This window comes from Plasmodium gonderi, assembly GCF_002157705.1.
Source record: "Plasmodium gonderi DNA, contig: Chr12, whole genome shotgun sequence".
NCBI classification, from domain to species: Eukaryota; Apicomplexa; class Aconoidasida; order Haemosporida; family Plasmodiidae; genus Plasmodium; species Plasmodium gonderi.
Window position 1 is genome coordinate 2,515,985 of NW_021628937.1, and position 22,900 is coordinate 2,538,884.

General features: G+C 29.0%; 3 protein-coding genes across 3 annotated transcripts; 2 read left to right on the forward strand and 1 right to left on the reverse strand.

Moving 5' to 3' along the window:
• Positions 1-1,021: 1,021 nt before the first annotated feature.
• Positions 1,022-6,050, reverse strand: PGO_125260 (LCCL domain-containing protein; the record flags this gene model as incomplete). The annotated part of the gene is made up of 2 exons (XM_028689316.1): positions 1,022-5,481; positions 5,663-6,050. The coding sequence occupies 2 exons, from the start codon at positions 6,048-6,050 to the stop codon at positions 1,022-1,024; spliced, it is 4,848 nt and encodes a 1,615-aa protein (XP_028545117.1).
• Positions 6,051-9,735: 3,685 nt separating this feature from the next.
• PGO_125270 (hypothetical protein, conserved) lies at positions 9,736-13,341 on the forward strand (the record flags this gene model as incomplete). Its single annotated transcript, XM_028689317.1, has 2 exons — positions 9,736-10,732; positions 11,306-13,341. 2 exons carry the CDS (start codon positions 9,736-9,738, stop codon positions 13,339-13,341), a joined length of 3,033 nt encoding a protein of 1,010 aa, XP_028545118.1.
• Positions 13,342-16,297: 2,956 nt separating this feature from the next.
• On the forward strand, positions 16,298-22,174 carry PGO_125280 (ferlin; the record flags this gene model as incomplete). The annotated part of the gene is made up of 1 exon (XM_028689318.1): positions 16,298-22,174. One exon carries the CDS (start codon positions 16,298-16,300, stop codon positions 22,172-22,174), a length of 5,877 nt encoding a protein of 1,958 aa, XP_028545119.1.
• Positions 22,175-22,900: the final 726 nt, after the last annotated feature.

The window sequence follows — 22,900 nt, forward strand, 5'->3', positions numbered from 1 at the left end:
ATATTTTTTTTTTGTGACAGAGAGAAAGTTCTTGCAACGAGGATACTTTTTTTTTTTTTTTTTTAAAAAATATATTATGTATTTTTTCCACATCTATGACTTTTCCCAATTTATATGTCAGATAAAAATTTAACTTTTAACCTTGACCTTAATCATAATTACATCTACTTTAATGATTAATCAAATTATCATAGATGAACAAATTTTTTCTTACAAATACATATTGGTTTCTGAAAGTAACTTTTCTCTTCCCATATCTTTTACATGATAGTTCATAATTTTCTATGCTTATGTTATAGAGGTCTCTTTAGTAGTTAAATGATTTATTTAAGAGGGAACAATATATAAAAAAAGAATCTCTGTGTGGGTGCATACATAACTACAAATAATATCAGAATAAGAAGAAATCATAGATTTTTTTTTTCCCAAGAAAAGCTTAGCTTTACCATTTTTTCTAGTTGAACTATTTTTTTTTTATTTTACTCCCATGTTTTAACTGCACAACTATGTTGTGTATAGACAACTTGGCTGAATACGATTTTTTTTTTTTTTTTTTTTTTTTGAGAGTTTCACAAATGTTCCTGTGTAAGCAAAAAAAAAAAAAAAAAAAAAAAAAAAGAAAAAAGAAAATTCAAATTGAACTTCTTCCTTTTTGCAAATCAGTTATACTCAAAATTGCGATAAAGTTTCATGTCCTATGAAACACACCAAAGCACCCCTTCGACAAAAAAAATAAATGAAATGGTTACATTTAATTGCGTGCACTTATGCATACAAGCACACTTGAGTTCGTATACTCGTGTGGGTTATATAAATCTCTATTTTATCGTTAATTTTAACGTGAAACAGGATCGACTGACCATTACGAAGGATACATAAAATGGTAAAATACTAACAGTGGTGTTTTATTTTATTTTTGGAGTAATAAAATAGCTATATACAAGTGTGGAAGAGTGCATGCATAGAATGCAGATGCAAAGGCAAATAAACAAACGGATTGTTAACAAAATTGATAAACCTATCAACATAAGGATATGCACTGGTCGATTAAGGAACCCATATCAACATTATTAGTAAGGAGTTTCTCCGGCACAGGAACTGATTGACAACACATTTGACACATGTCTGTAAGGCACTCTTCTTGATTGACATCCTTTTCACACTCCTGTTTTAATTTATCACTAGGAAACTCAACGCAAGACTTTTTAAGATGGTTTAGAATTTCCGATGTCTGAATAACTTTATCATCTAACTCTTGGCACAACTCGATACATGATTCTGTATCTTCATGATCTGATGAATCAATATTTTCACAGCAAAAATTACAAAAATTATTTGTACAGTTAGAATTATTTTCCTTTTCATATTGATCACAAAATGCCATTCGGTCAATAATATCTTTATGAGTAGCACAAAAGTGGATATTCTTTTTTACATCATTATCTACTTTATCTTCAAATTTATGTTTTTCAATTTCTGCATTGTTAATTTGGCTAGCTGTGGTATCATCCTCGTTTTCATAACTAGCATCGTTTTGTGTTTTTGTGTATCCTTCAAGTGTATCTTTTTTCATTGTTGAAAAAATTGGCAACATACTTTCAGTACCAATAGAAGGAGTAGGACTATAAGGCTTAAAGTCAAAAGGGTGTAGGAAAATATGGCTAAAGGCAATATGATTACAATTGTGTGAAGTGAACCCGATTTGTTGTCCTTCTTGTAAATCTAAGCCAATTAAACTAAATATAGGATATGTCATTAGACCGCTACCCATATTAACATTAATATTGGATGAACTAAATGATATAGTTACTCTATTCCATGTATTTTGTTTATATCCTGATACAATTGATTTGGCTAGTACATGAAATGTTCCATTTAAATTTTGTCTTAAACGGGTAAAATTAGGCCCAATTTCTAATAATGTATAATTTTTGGAATCTAAAAATTTAAATACTGCACCTACAATTCCGTCAGTACATTTAGGATATATCGAAAAATTGAATATTCCAGATTGACATATTTTTTCTTGTAAAATGGTTAGAGATGGAATTTCATTTTCTTTATCTCCTTTCATATTCGAATTCTGTAAAATTACTTGTTTCTCATTTGCTACATTAGTGGCATAGTTCCATTTGGATGGTCCATCTACTGCATTTTCTGGATCAAAAACAGCATAGGATTTGTTAAATTTACCTAGGAAAAATTCTTCATACACATTACAAGTCAATGGAGAAACGTTTTTATGTGTTCTTCCTCTTGATAAGCACTCCACCGATTCAACAGTAGGCTTTGTAAACTCGACAGAATCAACTCCGTAAGTATAGAACCCCACAGTACCAGCTGAATTAAAATCATCATTTACTACAATATCAGGGGTAGGTAATTCATATATAGGTCCGTTACTTCTAATAGTACTTATTTTTATCTTGGCTCCAATACATTCTATTTTAAGGGCAAACCAACTATTTTCATCAAATCCAGTTTCATTAATAATGGCTAATTCTGTTGCTTCATTATTTTCAAATTTCAGTAAACGTTTAAACCCATTAAAACTGTTGTTCAATTCTAGCATGTAATAATTGTACTTATCATATGCTCTGAAAATTATCCCAACAGAACCTGTACCCTTCACGTGCACATAAGTTGAAAATATGAAATCATAAAAGGACTTATATCTTAAAAATGAGTAACTACCAATAAATTGGTTATCCATCAAAGGTGATCTAGCCATTTCATTGTCATTCCTATTACTATCATGAGGACCACTCATATTAACAACACGTGCATTTTGTGTTAGTGTATTTCCAGTCATACCTTCATTTAATGGATTATCCAATATATCCCATTTCCCACCTTGTTGCAATTGCAAAGAATTTATTACTTCGAAAACGTTGTATAGATCCTCTTTCGTTATTGCACTATTTAATTTCCACGATTCGAATTCTTTTTGCCTAAGTCTTTCATCTATTAATGCTTCTAATTTGTACTTTCTTTTTTCCACTTCAGATGTAATTTTAGATGTTAACAATTTAATTGTGTGAGACACTTTTTGTACATCTTTTAAAGTTTCATCAGACAAAAGTTCCATATTTTTTTCAAAAAGTTCAGTAGGTTTTAGATATCTTCTGGCATTTGAAATTATTTGAATAGCTTGTTTATTTATTAAAGCTAGAAAGGAAGGATCTGTACTTCCAACTTGTTTATTAACAATTGTTACCAAATCATTTATTGCATCTGCAGTAGATGGATCTACATATACATTTTCTTTATCATCTAAATCTTCTGTAAATTTATCTGATTCGAGAAAAACAAAATTTTCCATATCTGAATTATTCCCAGGGCATTTAGGTGGTATGTTAAACAATTTGAATGCTACTTCTTGATTTTCATTTATGTAACTTTCTGAAATTATTCCATTTTGAAAAACTCCTTCATATTGTCCCAATGCATTTACTACTCTAAGGTGTATCAAATAATGTTTATCATATACACCTGCATGGATAGCAGATAAACAAATTGAACTCTCATCCGAATATATATTTCCTTCACCCCCGACAACAGATGCTTCTATTTCTCTTTCTAAACAATCATGTGGGCATTTAATTAAGTATTCATTTCCTACAAGTTTTTTAATTTCACTACTTTCCTTTAAACTCGTTTGACAATTGAAGTTCAAAAATGGTTCAGATAAATTGATAGAATTTACATTATTCGAACAGACAAAAGCTGACATTTCTGAATTTGAAGAATCGAAAAAAACTACTCCTTGATTATCTATGCCGAATGTATTACCTGTTGGGGTTCCAAATTTTGAAACAATATTAGTAACATTTTCTTGAAAATCTAAGGAAAAAAAAAATAATTCATCATCATCATATTCTTCTTCTTTAGTGCCTTTTCCTCTGACTGCTAAAGGAACTGGATTTTCTATGTTTATTTCCATAATTTGAAACAGTTTTTTTAATTCATATATTTGACTCTCGTTATGTAAATGAATAGGGTTCAAACCATAACTAGCACACACATTTTCTACATGCTTTATTTTGCTAATTAAATTTGTATCTACCGATGGAATGTAATAAGTAGCACCAATTTTCATATCACAGTATACCCTTAACACATTTTGAGAACATGAAGGTAGAACATAGTAAAACCCGGAAGGAGAGTTGGGTAAAGTTTTCTTTAAATGAAAACAATCATCTGCTGGATTTTCAGATGTTTGTCCGATTTCTTTTGTAGAAGTAGAATAATTAGAGTTCAACGAGTTTATTTTTATAATTTTTTGTGACTCATTAATTACATCGTATATATTTTTAAGAACAATATTTTTTATATTTATTATATCATTGTGTCTTTTTTCTTTTCCACTTTTACATTTTTTTAATTGAGGATTTAATTTCTGTATTTTTAAAGCTTCATTTTGAATTTTCTCTGCGTATTGCTGTAATTCTCCATCTAGGCGTTTCAATTCTTTCCCTTCTTGCATATTTATTTCCGAAACAAATTCAAAGAAGTATTTATCTCTGGCATCTTCAGAATTTTTAACCGTGTCACAATCATCTACAACTGATTTTATCCTGTTGGTATATATGGAAAGTTTTTTAATACCATAAAATAAATTTTGATCTTGAGCAAATTCTGGATTTGGAGCCATAAATTTCAACTTGACATATTGCCCTTCTAAATTATGTAAATTATTTATTGTACTTGATAAAAAATTTGCTAAATTAATACTAATTTCTTTAAAGTTTTTTCCATCGTTACTAATCATTATGGAATATTTAGTAGCTGGAAATCTCCAATCAATAACACATTTTTGTAATTTATATATACTACCTAAATTGATGTTAAAATAAACAGAATCTGGTGCAGTGTCAATAGTGAAAGGCTGAGATAACCAAAATGTATCTAAGTTTCCATCAACAGCTTTATCAGTAGAATATTTCTTATCTTCTTTTGATAATGTAGATGTTGTATGTTTATTTAATGCTACATCTATACTACCTGATTTAGACCCATCTTGTGATAAACAGAAATTACCATCTCTTAACATTTTTAATTGATTATTTGGTAATAACTGCCAACTACTACGACCATCGTTATGTTCTATACTTGCGTTACAGTCTTCCATTATTATTCTTCCTCCATTAGCAGTCATGTTATCTTTTAAACTTATACATAAATTAGTAATCGGGTTGTATATCTGATTTTTTGCATTCAATTTCCAAAGGTCTCTTCCATCCATGTAAGACATGGATGTGATACATCCGTCCAGTACTACCTCGTTCGTATCATCTATTTGTAAACATAAGTCTTGAACCACGCTGCTCATCCCACTCTGTATCCTAAGAGTTGGGTCCCGTGATCCCAGTACATTAACAAAATTAATTCCAAAATATTCGTGAATCGGGTGTCTCATGTTTAATTTTATCGATTTTGCCATTACCACATGGTTGAAAATGATGTTCTGTACGACATTTCCTGCAGAGGGAAGGGGAAACGTAGGAGAGTGTCAGCAGTGTGTATGTTAGCAGACATCCAATCAAAAAAGAATAGACACCTACTCAAGGATCTACATTCACATGATTCCATGTTCAGCCAGTTTTGTCTGTACCCAATTCTTACATCTCTCACTATCTCCTCTATCTTTACGATAGCTTACCTCCTCGGGAATCGATGACCTGATAGGGAACTACCTCTTCATATGGATCATTTCCATCGTAGCTAGCTAAGACAGAAATTTCTCCTGGAGAATAAGCCCAATGGATTATAATTCCATTTAATGATCTGACATTTTTTAAATGCCCTATCCATGAAACAATTTCATTAGAATTGTGTTTCCCTTCTGAACACCAATAGCCTGAACCTCTTGTCAAGGCATTCTCTGCACCATACTGAGGTATCCCGTTTTCCCCTATACTTGGAAATGTAGATGTAGAATTGCAATTCTCAAATTTAAAAAAGGTGTTGCTGATGTCATTTTCACCCTTCACAAAAAGAAAGGATAGCAAAGGCAGCACGAATGCATAAATAAAAAACAATTTCGTCATAATTATATTATTATAATTAACACACTAAACAGTGCAGTCAAAAAAAAGGAAGAAATAAATAACAAAAAAAAATAAAAAAAATTACACACTTGTACACAGGTGTGAAAGAAAAAATTGGTATATATTAATTTAATAAAAAAAAAAAAACGAACAAGTTTGAAACTTATAAAGGATACACCTTTCATATATTTAATTGAAACATTTGTATGGTCATAAGTTTGTCTGTAGGATGAAACAACTTATGTTGTGGTCTTTTAAAATGTGAAACGTTATTCCTCGATATGTACAAAAGAGACAAAACACTAGAACGAACAGAAGCGAGCAAAAATGAACAAAAACGAACAAAAACGAACAAAAACGAGCAGAAACAAACAAAAACAAAAAAAGGAAAACAAAGACAAAAAAAGGAAAACAAAGACAAAAAAAGGAAAACAAAGACAAAAAAAGAAAAACAAAGACAAAAAAAGAAAAACAAAGACAAAAAAAGAAAAACAAAGACAAACAAAGATGTAGTCAAAATTGTCCGTAGTGAAGTGTGAATTGCTTAACAAATCGCACGAATCAATGCATTTGCATGTTCATGTGTTCATTTGTGTAGATATACATGCATCCAAGCATTTCGTTGGAATAATAACAATTATTACGTCTATTGCTTTGAAGCTACATATTTGTATGTCTTTTAATATACATCCGTCATTCTTGTTAAATCTTCCTTAATTTCATTTTTTTTTTGTGATTTTCACATGGGTGTACAAGTATACATGTGTATGTGTGCACGCATGCATGTAATTTATTATTATTATTTTTTTTTTTTTTGTGTGTATGATCTAAAAAAAAAGAAAAAAAAAAATACACATATATGCACCTTAATACAAATGTTCATGCACATGTTTAGGTCTGTATGTTCAACCTCCACTTGGGATAATTGTTATAGATTACCAATGAATAAACGACGTACCTTCTCTATGCAGACAAGACAATCATATAATGAATATATGAATAAGTAAAAAAAAAAAAAAAAAAAAAAAAAAAAAAAAAAAATGATAATATAGAGGAAAGAAAAAGGATACAACGAAAAAATCCTCGTAAGTGGATATCTGGTCACAATTTGAAAACACCTTTATATACATTTTTCCATTGAAATAAAAATTGTTTTTTGCTTCTATCTTTTTTTTTTTTTTTTTTTTTTTCACATCATTTTGTGTGTGTGCTAACTCTACATTCCCATTTTTATTTTTTGATACCTTATTTTTAATGAAAAATTAGAATATCCAGGAAACCTCATTTAGTCATTTGCACTTTTTTTTCTATTTTTAAACATATGTATTTTCTATATTTGTACCACTGTTTTATAGACAAGAAAATCCTTTGTACACAACACACTTAAGTGTAAATTTTTGAAGTGTAATTTTAATATATGAAAAAAAAAAAATAATAATAATAATAAAATTATTTCCACATGTTCAAATTACTGTTCAACATCCCTTCAAATAATTTAAATAAAACAGTTAATAAATGTTAAAATAAGTGTTTTTACTAATTATTCGTTCAACAAATTTGCTACACGCCTTCCGTTTCTACGAAAGCGGTTTGTTAGGGATAATTATGTACTTTTGTGTACAAACGGGTTTAACTTTTTGAACCTAATTAAGTACCCATTTTGATATTCAGTTAAGTAAAGCCCATTTTTTCATTTTCCTTATTACACTAATGAAGTGGAGGGAGGAAAAAGAATTATTATGAATTGACAAAAATTAGCATATGAATATATAGAAAATTCATTTGTAGAATCAAAAATTTTAAAAAGCACAAAAAAGTGTACGAGCTTAAAACATTTTGAGTAGACACATCCTTTTTATGAGTTAATATAAAAAGAAGTCAATTTAATATGTTTGTAGAAATATTATGTAAACAATGGCAAAAAATAAGATACACAAAAAGGTAATTATACTTCAAAATGGGCATGGACTTTTACGTGTACGTGGGTAAAATTGGAAGTTGATTGTCTCTTAGGATCTCATGAAATTTATGTAGTACGCTTTTCTCCCACATTATGATTCATTCATTTTCTTACTTGTTTTTTTTTATTTATTTCTTTCGTCTATAGCTATAAGTGCATTTATTAAGTGTGATTTCTCTGTTTTGATAAATCTATTTAATTCTCTTGGTTTTACAATTCATAGGCAGGAGACCCTTGCACAGGAGCGGTTAACAGTAAAGTGTACTACAACACACAAAACTTGTGGTAAAAAAATAAATATAAGGAAAAATAAAGTTCAAATGTAGAAAAATCATGTAATGATACATTAAATCATTTTTTTTTTTTTTTTTCTACATTTCATTCTGACGTGCTGCATAATTTTATGCTCCAAAATGTCGCGATAACTGAAAAGTGATTCAAGCGATTTTTCTGAATATGTTCATGTTCATCAAACGTGCACCTAGCTGTGTGTTTTAAACGGAATCATGATTTTTGGAATGTGGATCCATTCGAGTTTTTTAAATGAACACACGCACAAGCTAACACATTGGAATAATGGCATAATAACATACTCGTATTATAAACTTTCTTTTCTTTTTATTTTTTTCACTTTCAGAAAGCGTATCACAAGTGTGTGATAACAGCCAATATTTCACCTGGTCCACTTTGTTCAAGCTTTTAAATTTTTTTTTTTTTCCACATTTAATCATTTTGATAATGCGTTTTAGATATATTTTCCTGTTGCATTTATAAATTTTCACATCTTTTTGTTTAAAATAAAAATAAAATAATTTAAACGAATAGCCCATTTTTCACATAACCGTTTAGTCATAATTTTCCATTTTTTAAAGAAGCAGAAATTAGCTGTTTTTTTTTTTTTTTTTTTTTTTTTTTTTCATTAAATTTTTTTTTTTTTCTTTTTTTTTTTTTTTTAAAAAAAAAAAAAAAAAAAAAAAAAAAAAAAAAGAAGCATTAAAAAAAAAAAAAAAAAAAAAAAAAAAAAAAAAAAACACATTTTGGAAAAATGTATTACAAATAGTGTATATTATTCAATGAAAAATATAAGGAATGGAATACAAAATACATACGTGTGTAATGCATATATATATATATACATTTTTTTTTGTTTTTGGGAAATTTAAGTGATAGAGTTTTGGATAACTTTGTAAAATGAAAAAAAAAAAAAAAAAAAAAAAAAAAAATGCAAAAAAGAATAAAACTATAGAATATATATTACAATATTTTATGGAACCATTATGATTTAAATTTTTTTTTTTTTAGTGTAGCATAGCATTAAATTTTTTTCATCCAACATTTTTTGCGTAACATTTTTCTCTTAACATTTTTCGCTAAACTTTTTTCGTTTAACTTTTTTAGTTTAACTTTTTCACTTTTTGTATTTAACTTTTTTTTTTTTTTTTTTTTTTTTCAAAATTTCTGAGTTCATTTTTACATCATCCACGCTTTTGATGTGTATTAAACGTGGAGATAGGCATATGTCTGACTAAATTAATGCATATGTTGTAGGTATATACAAAAATACAATTGCTAATGCACACGTATGTAAATCAGGGTATATCTACGTCGGTTAATCCACGTAGGTCTATACACAAACGGAAAAAACTCTCCAAAAATATATGCCCATTTAACTTCAGTTTCACTGTTGAGGCATAGAATTTACTGAGTTTGTAGTAATATGTAATAATGGCGTCATCCCAGATACGCCAATTTGCTACTATAATAGATCAATTACCATGTGAAGCTGATGATTTTAAGTTGATGGATAATTTTGAGGATTATAATAATCGTCTTGAAAGTTCTATACGTAATAATAAAGGGAAAAAGACAGATACTTTTTTCCATTTTAAACCTAATTTAAGTGATTACACAAAAAACATATCCAATAGTTCTACAAATATTAACTGTGGAAACACAAACACTATGATGAAAAAGTCTAGTTCTTCTAATGAAAACGGAAGTTCAAACATCGAAAATATTATTAATTTGCAAAATAAAACTATTGATGAGGAAAATTCAATAAAATTCAATGGAAGCAATATGAAAGAAAGTGAGACAAATTCGTTCACACATAATGATCCAGGAGAACATATCCATAAACAAAACTTATTTGATGAAAAGGATGTAAGTAAAAACATCATGGATAGCTTCAATCATAATAACACATTGTTTGTCTATGATAATGATTTGACAAAAGATGAACGTAGTAACTATATTGAAACATTGAATAGCGAAATCGATGAAAATCATTACAAGTACGAGACAAATGAAGGAAAGGCATTATGTAAAAAAAACATTATTGAATTAATACATTGCAATAATGAATGTTTATCAGACATGAAATTTTCAACAAAAATGAATAGCTGTAGCCTTAATAATAAAGATAATAATAATAGTAGCAATAACATTAACAGCATTAGTAGTAATAATAATTACGATGTTATTAGAAATAATGCAGATGTGTCAATGTACAATTTTAGCACCTCATTTAATGACAAATCATGTGAAGATAATAACGAGAATATCGTTTATAGGTATAATGTAAACACACTTCCCTCGAAGCATGAAAATTATATCAACAAAAAAAAAGGTGGCAATTTTAAAAAAGATTCTCTTCCAAACAAGGACAAAGAAAATGAAATAAATCAGTTAATACACAACTCGAAAAACCTTCCTATCCCAGGTAAAAATGAAGGGGAAAAAAAAAAAAAAGACAATGAGAATATGAGAAAATGAGATAAAAATGCACTTTCGGGTTAAACTTATTATCCCCATTTATGACTATTTTTACATTTAAGATGTATTTTCGCACGTATCATTTCAGTAGTAATTCATTAATTGCGTTACGTTTATCCGTTTTTGCTTCTCTTCCATTTGAAAACTACAGAAATTATACCATATGAATGGGGAATTAAACAACCATCGTGTTTTTTTTTTTTTTTTTTTTGAGCAGAGATATATATATTTCCCCATTTACATCATTTGTTTATGGATATGAATTTATGCATTTTTATGTTTGAGAAATATGTTTTATTATTTCTGTGTTCACATTACCATGTGCATCATTTTTTTTTTTTTTACTGTTTTCTACACCGTGGATAAGTGTAATAAATGCTTGGGGAAATTCAAAATTAGCACAAATTTTCTCAAAAAGTATCGCTAATTTTTTCTATTTTTACCTGTGAAGCTAAAAAAAAAAAAAAAAAGAAATTCCATTGTCCATCTGTCCATTTATTCTCATTACAATAATTCTAAGCAGGAGAAAGAAAAATGGAAAATACACAAAACCATATCCAATTCACTGAAGAAAAAAGTGAGAATAGTGAAAAAAACGATGGAAGAATAAACGAATGTACTAATATTAACAACATACAAAGTCCTGAAGAGAATAACAACAAAAGTAATGGGAGCAAAGATGTAAATGTGCAAAATTCCACTAGTGAAAATTCAACGGAAATTGAGTATAAAGATTTTTGTGATATGCTAAAAAAAAGTGATGAATTTAATAAAAATATATTATTTTCCAAAAAAGCAAAAGTAATTAAATTGGATGCAAATAAATCATTAATTATTTTTCCAGTGAATATTCATGAATACGGAGATAAATACATTGCTATAAACCAAAAGGACCTTTTAGAATATATATCATCATCGATAGAAATGGATAATGAAGATTTGTCATCATTAAAAATAAAAAATTATCAAAAGGAAAAGGAGTTACAAAATATAAAAGTAGCTTACAGTATGCAAACAACGAACATTCATTACCTTATTAACAGGGTCATATTTAAAGAATGCGAATATGAAAATTTAAAAAATAAAAGTTTAACACTAGAACAAGAGATAAATAAATTAATTCAAGAAATTAATTCCTTAATAAATCAAAACAAGGAAGGATTATATATGCAAAAAGCTTTTATAGATTATAAATGTAAATGTGTGTTGAAACTGCAAGAATTACAACCACATTTAGGGGATTATTATTATGATATATTTAATTATATAACTTCATGTAGAACTTTAGGGCAATTAAGTATCTGGATTCCTGCTTTTGAAACAAAAACTGAATCTTTGGAAAGCATTGCAAATAATTTAATTAAAATTATGCTGAATGGATTAGGTGCACCTTTTAATTCATCTCCTCAATATTTTTTATCGAACAAAAAATTAATGAACAAATCCATATCCATAGAATCTGAAGAAGATACATTTATTAACAACCTAGCCAAAAGAAAAATTATCGATAATTACTTAGTAAATAGTTTAAATAGTTTTAACACTACAAAGGAAAATAATTCTCATTTTTCAAATTGTCATTCGTTTTCTTTGAATAGTGAAGAATCCTCCTCCTTTTTAGGAACAGAAGAATTATTTTTTAATTCGTCCAAATTCCCCTCTATGCATTCGGTGGCCACCAAAAATAACAACGACAATAATAATGCTAACAGCAAGGATAACAGTAATGGTAATAACAGCAGTTTAAACAATGGCAAAGAAAGTGGAATCAACTACGGCAAAGACAGTAATAGTAATGCTAAGAAAAAAAAAAGCAAAAAAACAAACATTCTCAACAATTTGAACCGATCCAGCACGACAGAGAAATCCTGTATTGACAACGAATTACACAACAATAATGATGTTAATAATATCAGAAATATACAAGAATTTTCGGTAACGAATGTGCAGGAACAGAAGCATAAATTAAATGCTGAGTTTACCTCAAAAGAAATTCTTACTGTTAAGAGGAAACAGACGATGATAAATAATGAAGAAAAGGATATTAAAAAGATGAAACTTATGGATAAGACGACAATGAACAAAATTGATTTGAATCATGAGAATCTGAAAGTAAGAAAGAGTGAAGACAATGAAGTGAAAATACCAACTTGCCCAGGGGACGAAATATTCATCATGGAAAAATCTTATGGAAAAAATAACCCCTCTATGGGACACAAAATAGAGGCAAATATTTACGACAAAACTAGAGACAACATAGAGGATCAGGAAAATAAAAATGAATGGTGCCAAAAGACACATATGCAGGAATGTAATTCATATAATGAAGAAATGGAAAATGAGAATATTATTAATGCATATAACAGTATTATCGAAAAAAAAGGAGTAATAACGAATATACAAAACGAAAATTTGAATAATGAAAACATTGCATGTGATGATATAATTGAAGATGTACAAGTGAATATTCCTAATATGAAAGAGAAAGGAAAATGTGAAAAAAGAAATAATGTAGAGGAAGAATCCGATGAAGGGGAAACTGTGAAAGGTGAATGAAGAATGAAGAATGACAACAAAGACCCCGATGTGCATAAACATACACCGAGGACGTGAACACAGGCATAGACGTTGGTATAGAATCTGGTATGGATACAGGTATAGATACAGGTATGGACATCGACATTAATCATAAAGAGGACAAAAGGTCGATCAAAGAACAGGGGATACAAATGGAATAAAAGAACGATACAGAATTAAAGACAATTGATAACTTAAAAACGAACACGAATTAGCGAAAACAAAAAAATAATTATGATGAAAAGAGCATACAGACGTTTTTGGAAGATAAACGAATTGGATAGAAGAAAAATGTTTATTCGCGGGAAAATAAATGTAATTGTAAAGAATAATAAAAAAAAAAAAATAAAATAATAATAATAAAATTGAGTAATGCTAATGGGAAAAAACATTTCAAGGATTTAGACACATTGTTATGGGGTAGAAAGACCAAGAAAAAAAAAAAAAAAAAAAAGGAAAAATATAAAAGAAGAAAGTTAAAATGTCCAGGGAATAGATGTACTATAATTATATAAAAATAGAATAAGATACACTGCCTATCGTTTCAAAAAAATCTTATGAATATATATAAAGCGTTTGTATGATTAAATAACAATGTTAAGACATTTTTTTTTTTTTTTTTCTCATAAGAAAGGAAGTGGCATATGTCATTACTTATTAAACATGAAAATGGGGCGAAATTCACAGTTGATACATTATTGAAAACTGAGATGTTTTTACAAAAAAATGGGAATGAACAGGATAGTATCTCTATTTGAATCCATAAAAATCGCAAAGAGGTAACATGTATTCTAAATGGTTACTATTGATTAAATGATGTACAAAAAATGATGATGTTTGCATTTTTATTGTTCATTTATGTATTTTTATATTTTTCTATTTACCACGAAGATGTGCACATATGAATGGGGAGGAGAGGGGTTGGAGTTTGCATTTGTTGATATATCTGCTTTTTCCTACATATTATGTTACATATTCGAATCAGATGCATGATTGGTGGTTTATGTTTATGAATATGTCCATGTCAAATTTGATAGTAAATTTTACTGATTTTACCCCATATGCAAAAGAAAATTCTTAAAAAAAAGAATTAGACTTTTGCAGCACATTAAACAACAAAATATTTACATTCCTCCACTCCTACACATTTCATTTATAAAAGGAAAAAAAGAAGGAAATATAGTTTTCATCCCTTTTAATGATGCATGAAATGGAATTGTGCTACTATAAGTATTTCATACCTTATTCTATGTCACATATTTGGACAAAACTGCACATGTTCTTTTATGTGTATAGCTATATATATATAAGCCAGTGCTAACTTTGTACAAGCACGGGAAATTGTGTCGATGCATAAGCACGTTTATACGTACGTGTATGTATGGATATCGAAGCACAGCAGTTTATTGTGTCCTCATATATATGCATATACATTTTCCTTTCAGGGAAAACTGATGGAGTATTTGAGTCACACCTTAGTTGTTTTATTACATGCGAAAATTTTTCCCTACCTTGAAAGATGCATGTCTTCATTTTTTTTCGAATATATGCATATATATACATTTTTAAACATGAATATTGTGTTATTAATTTTAACAGACTCTGAAAGGGAAATATGTATTCATGTGTATATATGTACCATTTCACAAAGGTTTTTCTTGATGCATTGTGCCCTTTGGAAATACTATGTGAAAGCATATTTTTATATAATGGAATTGTAGTACATCCAGTTGTGTGCATATTTTTATTTATTTATTTATTTTTTTTTTTTTATCCATAGTGAATTCATTTTTACTTGGATTGTTTGTCCCATAGGAATGTATATACAAAATAAGATGATTTGTTCTCAGATTATTTCTAGAAAAAGAGTTGCGTATGTATTAATGCTTGTTTTTTTTTTTTTTTTTATACGTTGATACATTTGTATATGATTACAAGCACACACTGATTATATGAACTTTTATGAGTTTCCCCTTTTTTTTTTTTTTTTTTTTTTTTTTTTTTTTTTTTTTAAACGTTTTTAAGTTTTATTTTCATTTTTAGTCACACAATAAATTTTTTTTTTTTTTTTTTCTCCCCCGTATTACCATCTCAAATTAACACATTTTTTGTTAATATCCTTTTAAGGTTTACGAAATTACAGTACTAGAATAATAACAAAAAGATAATTTTTTTTTTTTTTTTCTCATCATCCCCTCCACCAAAAAATATTTTTTTAATAAGCATGTGAAGTGTAATATTATTTGGGGCGAAGAGGGGGTACCACCAAAATGGTAATTAATTAAATGCACGTTTTTTTTAATGAATATTTGTTCATAAGTGTTTTGCTTAATTTGTTTATAATCAAGTAATCAAAGAAAATATAATACATTATCCTTTACCATATGTATTAAGATTCTATTTTTTCCATTTTCAAAAAAATTTATTTAACCATATCTCTGTATGTTTGTAAAAGTAGAAACCATAATTTTGTTAGACATTCTTAAATTAACATGTTTTAGATACTAGAAATGGTAAGACTATTCAAAAAATTATTCAATCCCATTTTACGAAAAATAAAATGTTATTTAAATGATTATTTTTTATATACATCTGTGTGTTATGATAAAGAAAGGAATATTCATCCACATATATGTTCTTTAATTAGAGTTATCTATATAATACAACAAAAACAAATTTGTATTAAGAGAAAAAAAAAAAAAAAAAAAAACATGTCTATCTTTTTCTGGTTAATGCACAGTGTGACTACCTTTACTCAAACAATTTTGTAAAACAGGATAAGAAACTTATCATGCCCTGAAATATAACATTGTAGTGTACTTTTAAAAATGAAAAATTTGGAAAGTAAAAAAAAGAAAAAAGATTGAAATAGAAAAGTACACAAAAAGTGTGTCCCGTAATATTTTTAACCGATTAGTAAATATCAAATGAAGAGATGAGAACCATATCCGTTGGGTTCACTATTTACGAGGCACAAAACTTAGAGGCCGAAGATAAGACTTTGCTGGATCCACTAGTAGTTGTGCGCTGTTGTAACCAGGAATATATAACGAAAAAAAAGAAAAAAAAATACAATGCAGTGAACTGGGAAGAAAGTCACATATGGGATAGAATTAGTTTATCAGAAATAGAATGGAATGTGGCTAAAATAGAATTCGAGGTTCAGAGCGCAAATACCTTCTGGAGAAATGATATAATAGGAGTAATTTCATTCGAATTGAAATTAATTAAAAATAAACAAAATCATGAGATCTATGGAACCTATCCTATATTATATAAAAATGGGACAGAAATAAGGGGCCAGCTGAGATTAAAGGTAATTGTCTGTGACGAAAAGGATTATACTGCCAATAATGATATACTTAACAATTTATCTGAAAGAAATAATAGATCCATTTCTTATACAGGTTTAGGTGGTTATGAAGATGAGGATGAAGATAACTTTTACACAAATTTGACTAAAGCAGTAGTGGAAGAAAATCCCATAATGGTAAGAGACGCACATTGTAGGTATTACTACCTATATGTGAATATACACAAAATAGAAGATATATATATAGATGTGAATAAAAAAAAACTGAGAGATTTGTATGTAACATGTGAATTTAATGGATGCCATCTGAAATCAAGTCAAGGAAGAAATTGTGTAAATTATACTTTCAATGAATGCTTTAAAATTCCTATTGCTACTCCAATTTTAGAAGATTCTATAGTTATAAAAATATGGGATTGGAACTTTTTATCAAATGATGAATTATTAGCTGTTGGTGTTCTATCCTTTAATCAGATAAAAAACGAATCATTAAACCCTACCTGGATAAATTTATATGGGTTTCACAAAAACGAAATGAATTTTGAAAATGATACCAATCATTTTAACAATCCTGATTTTAGTTTGTCTCTAGAGGGAAATTTTTATCTTGGGAGAATATGTATAAGTTCATATGTAGAAAGAATAAACAATTTTGATAATCTAAATATTGCAATGACTCAAAGTTGCTTATCTTTCGATGATCCATTATATATTCCCGTAACTTTATTGTGTGATATATATCTAGTTACTGGTATTTTAGCTAATAATATTTATGTCCAAATATCTTGTGGTCCCTTTAGGAAACAGACAGATTGTGTTTATGTAAACGAGGGAGAAATGTATACAATAGAGAGTAGAGGTGCATATAAAAAGGGAATGAGAAATGTGAGAAATTTTACATCCATTACAAATGGAGATTATAAAAAGTATGAACTAAACAGTGAGAACTATGAAAATGTGAAAAATAAACAAACGAACTTTGCTAATTTGTTCAATTTTGATGATATACTAAATTTGGATAACTTCTTCACAAAAGTTACAGAAAAGCAAAAAATTATCGAAATGTATGAAAACACTGAATTTTATTTTACATCCAGAAATGGAAAAATAGAAAATATGAAATTCTGTGTAGTTAAAGATGAGATGCAACAATGGGATGTTCTAATAAATGTATTCGAGAGGGGTTCTAACTATTATAACTGTAATAATAATGAATACCTGGATGAGCATAATGGCGAAGGTGGTACAGAGGAAGAAACAAAAAGACTGACCGATAGGCAGAAGTATATAATGAATAAACGGAAAATGAAAAAAGGGAAAAGAGGAAAATATGCACAAAAAGAAGCATCAAGAGGAGGAAGAAAGGAAGAAGAAAAGGATAATGTTTACAACAATGACAGACGAATCGCGTACTATAGAATTCCCCTAAAAAACGTCCTTTTGTACAATGAAAAATTGTCTAGGTGTCCCATTTGGATACCACTAAAGAATATTCCTCAGAATGTGAATGGAGAATTTAATTGTATGTATAACATTTTTCAAAATGGATCGATATTAATTAATTTAGAGAAATCGTATGATGTGCATTTAGGAATAAATAGAAGAAAAAATCTCATTCCAGTTAACTACGAATTGAGGTGTTACATTTATGCATGTCGAAATGTTATATCCCATTTTAATGAATCTCCTAACACTTTTGTACATATTTCATGTTCAGGGAAAATGAAAATTACTTCACTTGTGTTAAGCAATTCAAATCCAGTTTTTTTACAATGTCTAAAATTGAATGTAAAAATTTTAACAGATTATTCTGTGGGCTTACCTACAATACCCCTTATTGTTGTAACTTTGTACGAATTTTATAATAACACTTTTTATTTTATTGGAAGATGTTTTTGTAATTATGATATATACTTGCGTGATAACCAAAAGAAATATAACTTTCCAGATAGAGGTTCAAAATACAATGTAGTTGATCAAGTAAAACCTAGATGGATTAAATTAAAAGGGAATAAACATGTTAAGGCAATGTATCCCAAGAATTTGTGGCAACATCATGGAAATGACAAAAGAGTGGTACAGGAATACATGTATGAAAAACAGAGAGAACTTAGAAGTAATAGTGTACAAGGGAAAAGAAGAAATAACTCTGAATATACATATCCTCATAATGATCTACTATGTAATGAAAGAGTAGGAGATATACTACTTTACTTTGAGCTGGTGCAAGAAAAAGACGCAATTAAGTTCCCCACTTATCCTATGATAACAGAAATAAAAAAATGCACTTTATCATTTTTTTGTATGTCTCTAGAAAATTTAATGCTAATGAAAAGAAAAAAACAGATTGAATTGCTAAAAAATGAATCAACCAGAATTGTTATCACACACCCAATTATTTTACTATCCATAACATCTTATTCGTCATACGGGAAAAAAAATAATGAACTTGTAATTAAATATGAAAAATCGTTAAAATCTAATGCGAGAATACAATTAAAGAATTGGAAAAATTCCTTCGATCAACAAAGCTTTGAAATGTTTTGTGTCAAAAATTTATCTCTTGATCTACCACTTGATCCAATTTTTGATCCAATACTGAACATTAAAGTATACAATAAAAAAATTAAAGAAAAATATTTCATTGGAGAAACAAGTATATCTTTAGTCCCTTACTTACCATGGATCAAAGACATAGATAAAGTCCTCTATTACTTAAAAGCGCACGATGATTATTCTGAAACAATCGACATAGAAAATGTGGACACTGCTTTTAATCTGTACAAGAATAAACATGCCGCTCTAGTTATCACTGCTATTTCTATGGCTGACTTTGACCATGCTATCAGTTTGAAGGAAGAAGTAAAACGACATGAACTTGCAGATGATGATGAAGAGTGGAAGAATTTGCCAATTTTTAGTCAGGATCATCAAAGTGGTGCATATGGGAGTGATGCATATGGGAATGGTGCATATGGGAATGATGCTTATGGGAATGGTGCATATGGGAATGGTGCTTATGGGAATGGTGCTTATGGGAATGGTGCTTATGGGAATGATGCATATGGGAATGATACATATGGGAGTGGTGCTTATGGGAATGGTGCATATGGGAATGGTGCTTATGGGAATGGTGCTTATGGGAATGATACATATGGGAATGATGCATATGGGAGTGGTGCTTATGGGAATGGTGCATATGGGAGTGGTGCTTATGGGAATGGTGCATATGGGAATGGTGCTTATGGGAATGGTGCTCTATTGAGGGATCCGAAAAAAGACATATATGGAGATCCAAATGTAAACTTCCAGACTGTGCAAAATGAAGCCCTGGGGTATGGTCACCAAACGTTCCAACCAAATGCAAATCAAAACAATGAAGTGGTAATGAACATGTACAAAAACAACATACAGAACCCTGGGATGTATGGCATGATCAACTACGGCAGGGGAAGCAACATGGAAATATTTCCTAAGAATGGAATCCAAATGAATACTTCGCATGAATATAACATTATGAATGATAAATTGAATAGCCCATTTGCGAGAAGACAATACTACACCCAAATGAAAAGGAATAAAAATACATTTAAAGTAAAATACGAAAATGGTATATACAAATTGCATGATGATGGAGTTCCGGAAATTATTAAGGCAAGCTATAATGTTAAAAATTATCCATACATAAAAATTTTAACGAGTAAATTTATACTGAATGTATATATTCCACCTAGATTTATTTTATACGTAGAAGGTGATAAAATTAATGTAGGAAAACGTATGAAGAACTTTCACCGTGTTTCTGTTGACGGGGTGCTAGAAAGTTATCTGGATGATATATTGATTCCATCTCTTCCATTAAAGAAGAAATTGAACTGTATTGCAGACAGTTGGCAGTTTGGAAATGTAAATGAAAATAAAATAACAAAAGAAGGAATGAATTTTGCATGCTATAAAAAATTTCCATTTATGGAAATACTAGGTGGACAAATTAAGTGTTTTACTAAAATACGTTATCAAAATTTAGAATCTGAAAATATTCCATTGAGTTTAAAAGATATAACTAACCAAAATATTTTTCGAAATAAATTCAGAGGATCCAAAAAAATTCCACTTTACCTAAAAATTAGAGTTTATGTATTGAGAGGAATAGGAATATGCGGAATAAATAGTAACTACATGGCTAATCCATATTTAATTTTTTCATTAGGAGAAAAAACTTCCAATTTAAGAAATTCTTATAAGGAGCACACTTTGAACCCAGAATTTCGATGTATGTGGGAAAGTGAAGCCATATTTCCTGAAGACGAAATTCTAACCGTTAGCCTTTACAGTGCAGAAGATAATTATGACAAAAGGATAAGTGATTTATACATAGGTTCAACTGAAATTAATTTATTTGATAGATGGACAAGTAAAGAATGGAGACGCATGATGAAAAGAAATAAAATCCCTATTGAGTACAGGCCTTTATATATTAATCATTTAAAATCTCGAAAGGGAGAAATGGCAGGAGCAAACATTGACAGTGAGCACAGTCCTGTTTATTATAATAATACAACTACTACCACTAGTGTATACGACAAACTAAGCAACTGGAATAGTATTTTTTCATTTTTTGATATCTTCACATATCTGATTACACCCAGTTATTTCCATTTATGGGGAGGAGTTGGAGTTGGAGGAAGAAGAAATTACAGAAATGAAGAACCCTTTTTGGCGAATCAAGAAAGACAAAATAATGGTATTCTAGAAATGTGGGTAGAAATAATGGACTATGAACAATCCAAAAAAACACCTATACATAAAATGGAAACTCCTAAAAAAACAGACATCGAAATAAGAATCATTATTTGGAGATGCACTATGCTATCCGTGGATGAAAATATAAACAAAACGTTCGATCTAACTGTAACATCTGAATTAGATTGTGTAAATTACAATGGAACAAATCCTGCCATACAAACAACCGATGTTCATTATAACTGTAAAAATGGAAATGCTGTTTTTAATTGGAGAATTGTATATCCTCGTATATCTCATCCGTTAAATACATGCTTCTTACAACTGGCTGCATATAATAATAACAATGTTGGAGTTAGTGAATTCTTAGGGGAAGTAAATTTAGAATTATCAAAATATATCAATAAGGCATCGGAAATTGTAAATAAATTAGAATTAGATGCTGAACTCAAGTTAAGGAAAAAAAATGGAATGGATTCTGACAATAATTATAATGGCTACTTACAAGTCACTGTGCAGTTTATTCCACAAATCAAGGCAAATATAAAACCAGTTGGTCTCGGAAGGCAGGAGCCAAATAGAAATCCCTATCTCAGGACCCCTGACTCTGGTCGGGATTGGAATGATTTTGTTTATTCCATAAGCTTCAACGATATTTACAAACCTTTCTGGGGATGGCTAAAGATGTTTTTCATTTGTGTTTTGCTCATCTGGGTCTTCATCATGTCATTTGTTTACCCTTCCCTCCTCATATAAGTCACGTCTGTTCATATCTGGATCATTTCACTAATGACTCATTTCTGCGTGTGCATATGTATGTATATATATGCACATCCCCACAGTTCGTACATAGCCAATTAACAAGTTTAATTCATGTTAGCACATTATGTACATCCTATAATGTTCATCTCCAAGTTTTTTTTTTTTTTCTTCCTTTTTTTTTTTTTGTATATTAAATGGATCTCTTATTTGTTTCGTGCGTATTACACGTCGACAATTCTAAAATTTTCCCATTTGTTATGCCTAATTTTTTTTTCTTTCACCTGGGTCATTTTATTTACCGATTTTATTTTATTTTTTTTGTTAATCTCCCGCATATGGGTTACATTATTACCCATTTTTTTTTTTTTTTTTTTTGTCTTTTTTTCTCTCCATCCTACTAACAAAAATTTATTAACAACTTCCCCTTTTTTTTACATATAAAATATATTCTTTCCTGATTTTTGGACAGATAAATATTTAAATAAAAATTTCGAAATGGTCCATGTCTTATTTGTAAATGTCAGAAAATAAAAAAAAAAAAACCAAAAAAAAAAACAACTAATTACTAAAGAATGTATTCATACTATATGTTTTTTTTTTCTTTTTTGTACCCATATATGTTTTGCATACCCCTTTGAGTATGTCTTGTAAAAATGTGATTTCTACGCAAGGCTGTAAAAAAATGTTCAATATGAGTAAGGTGTGTGTGGAGAAGGATTA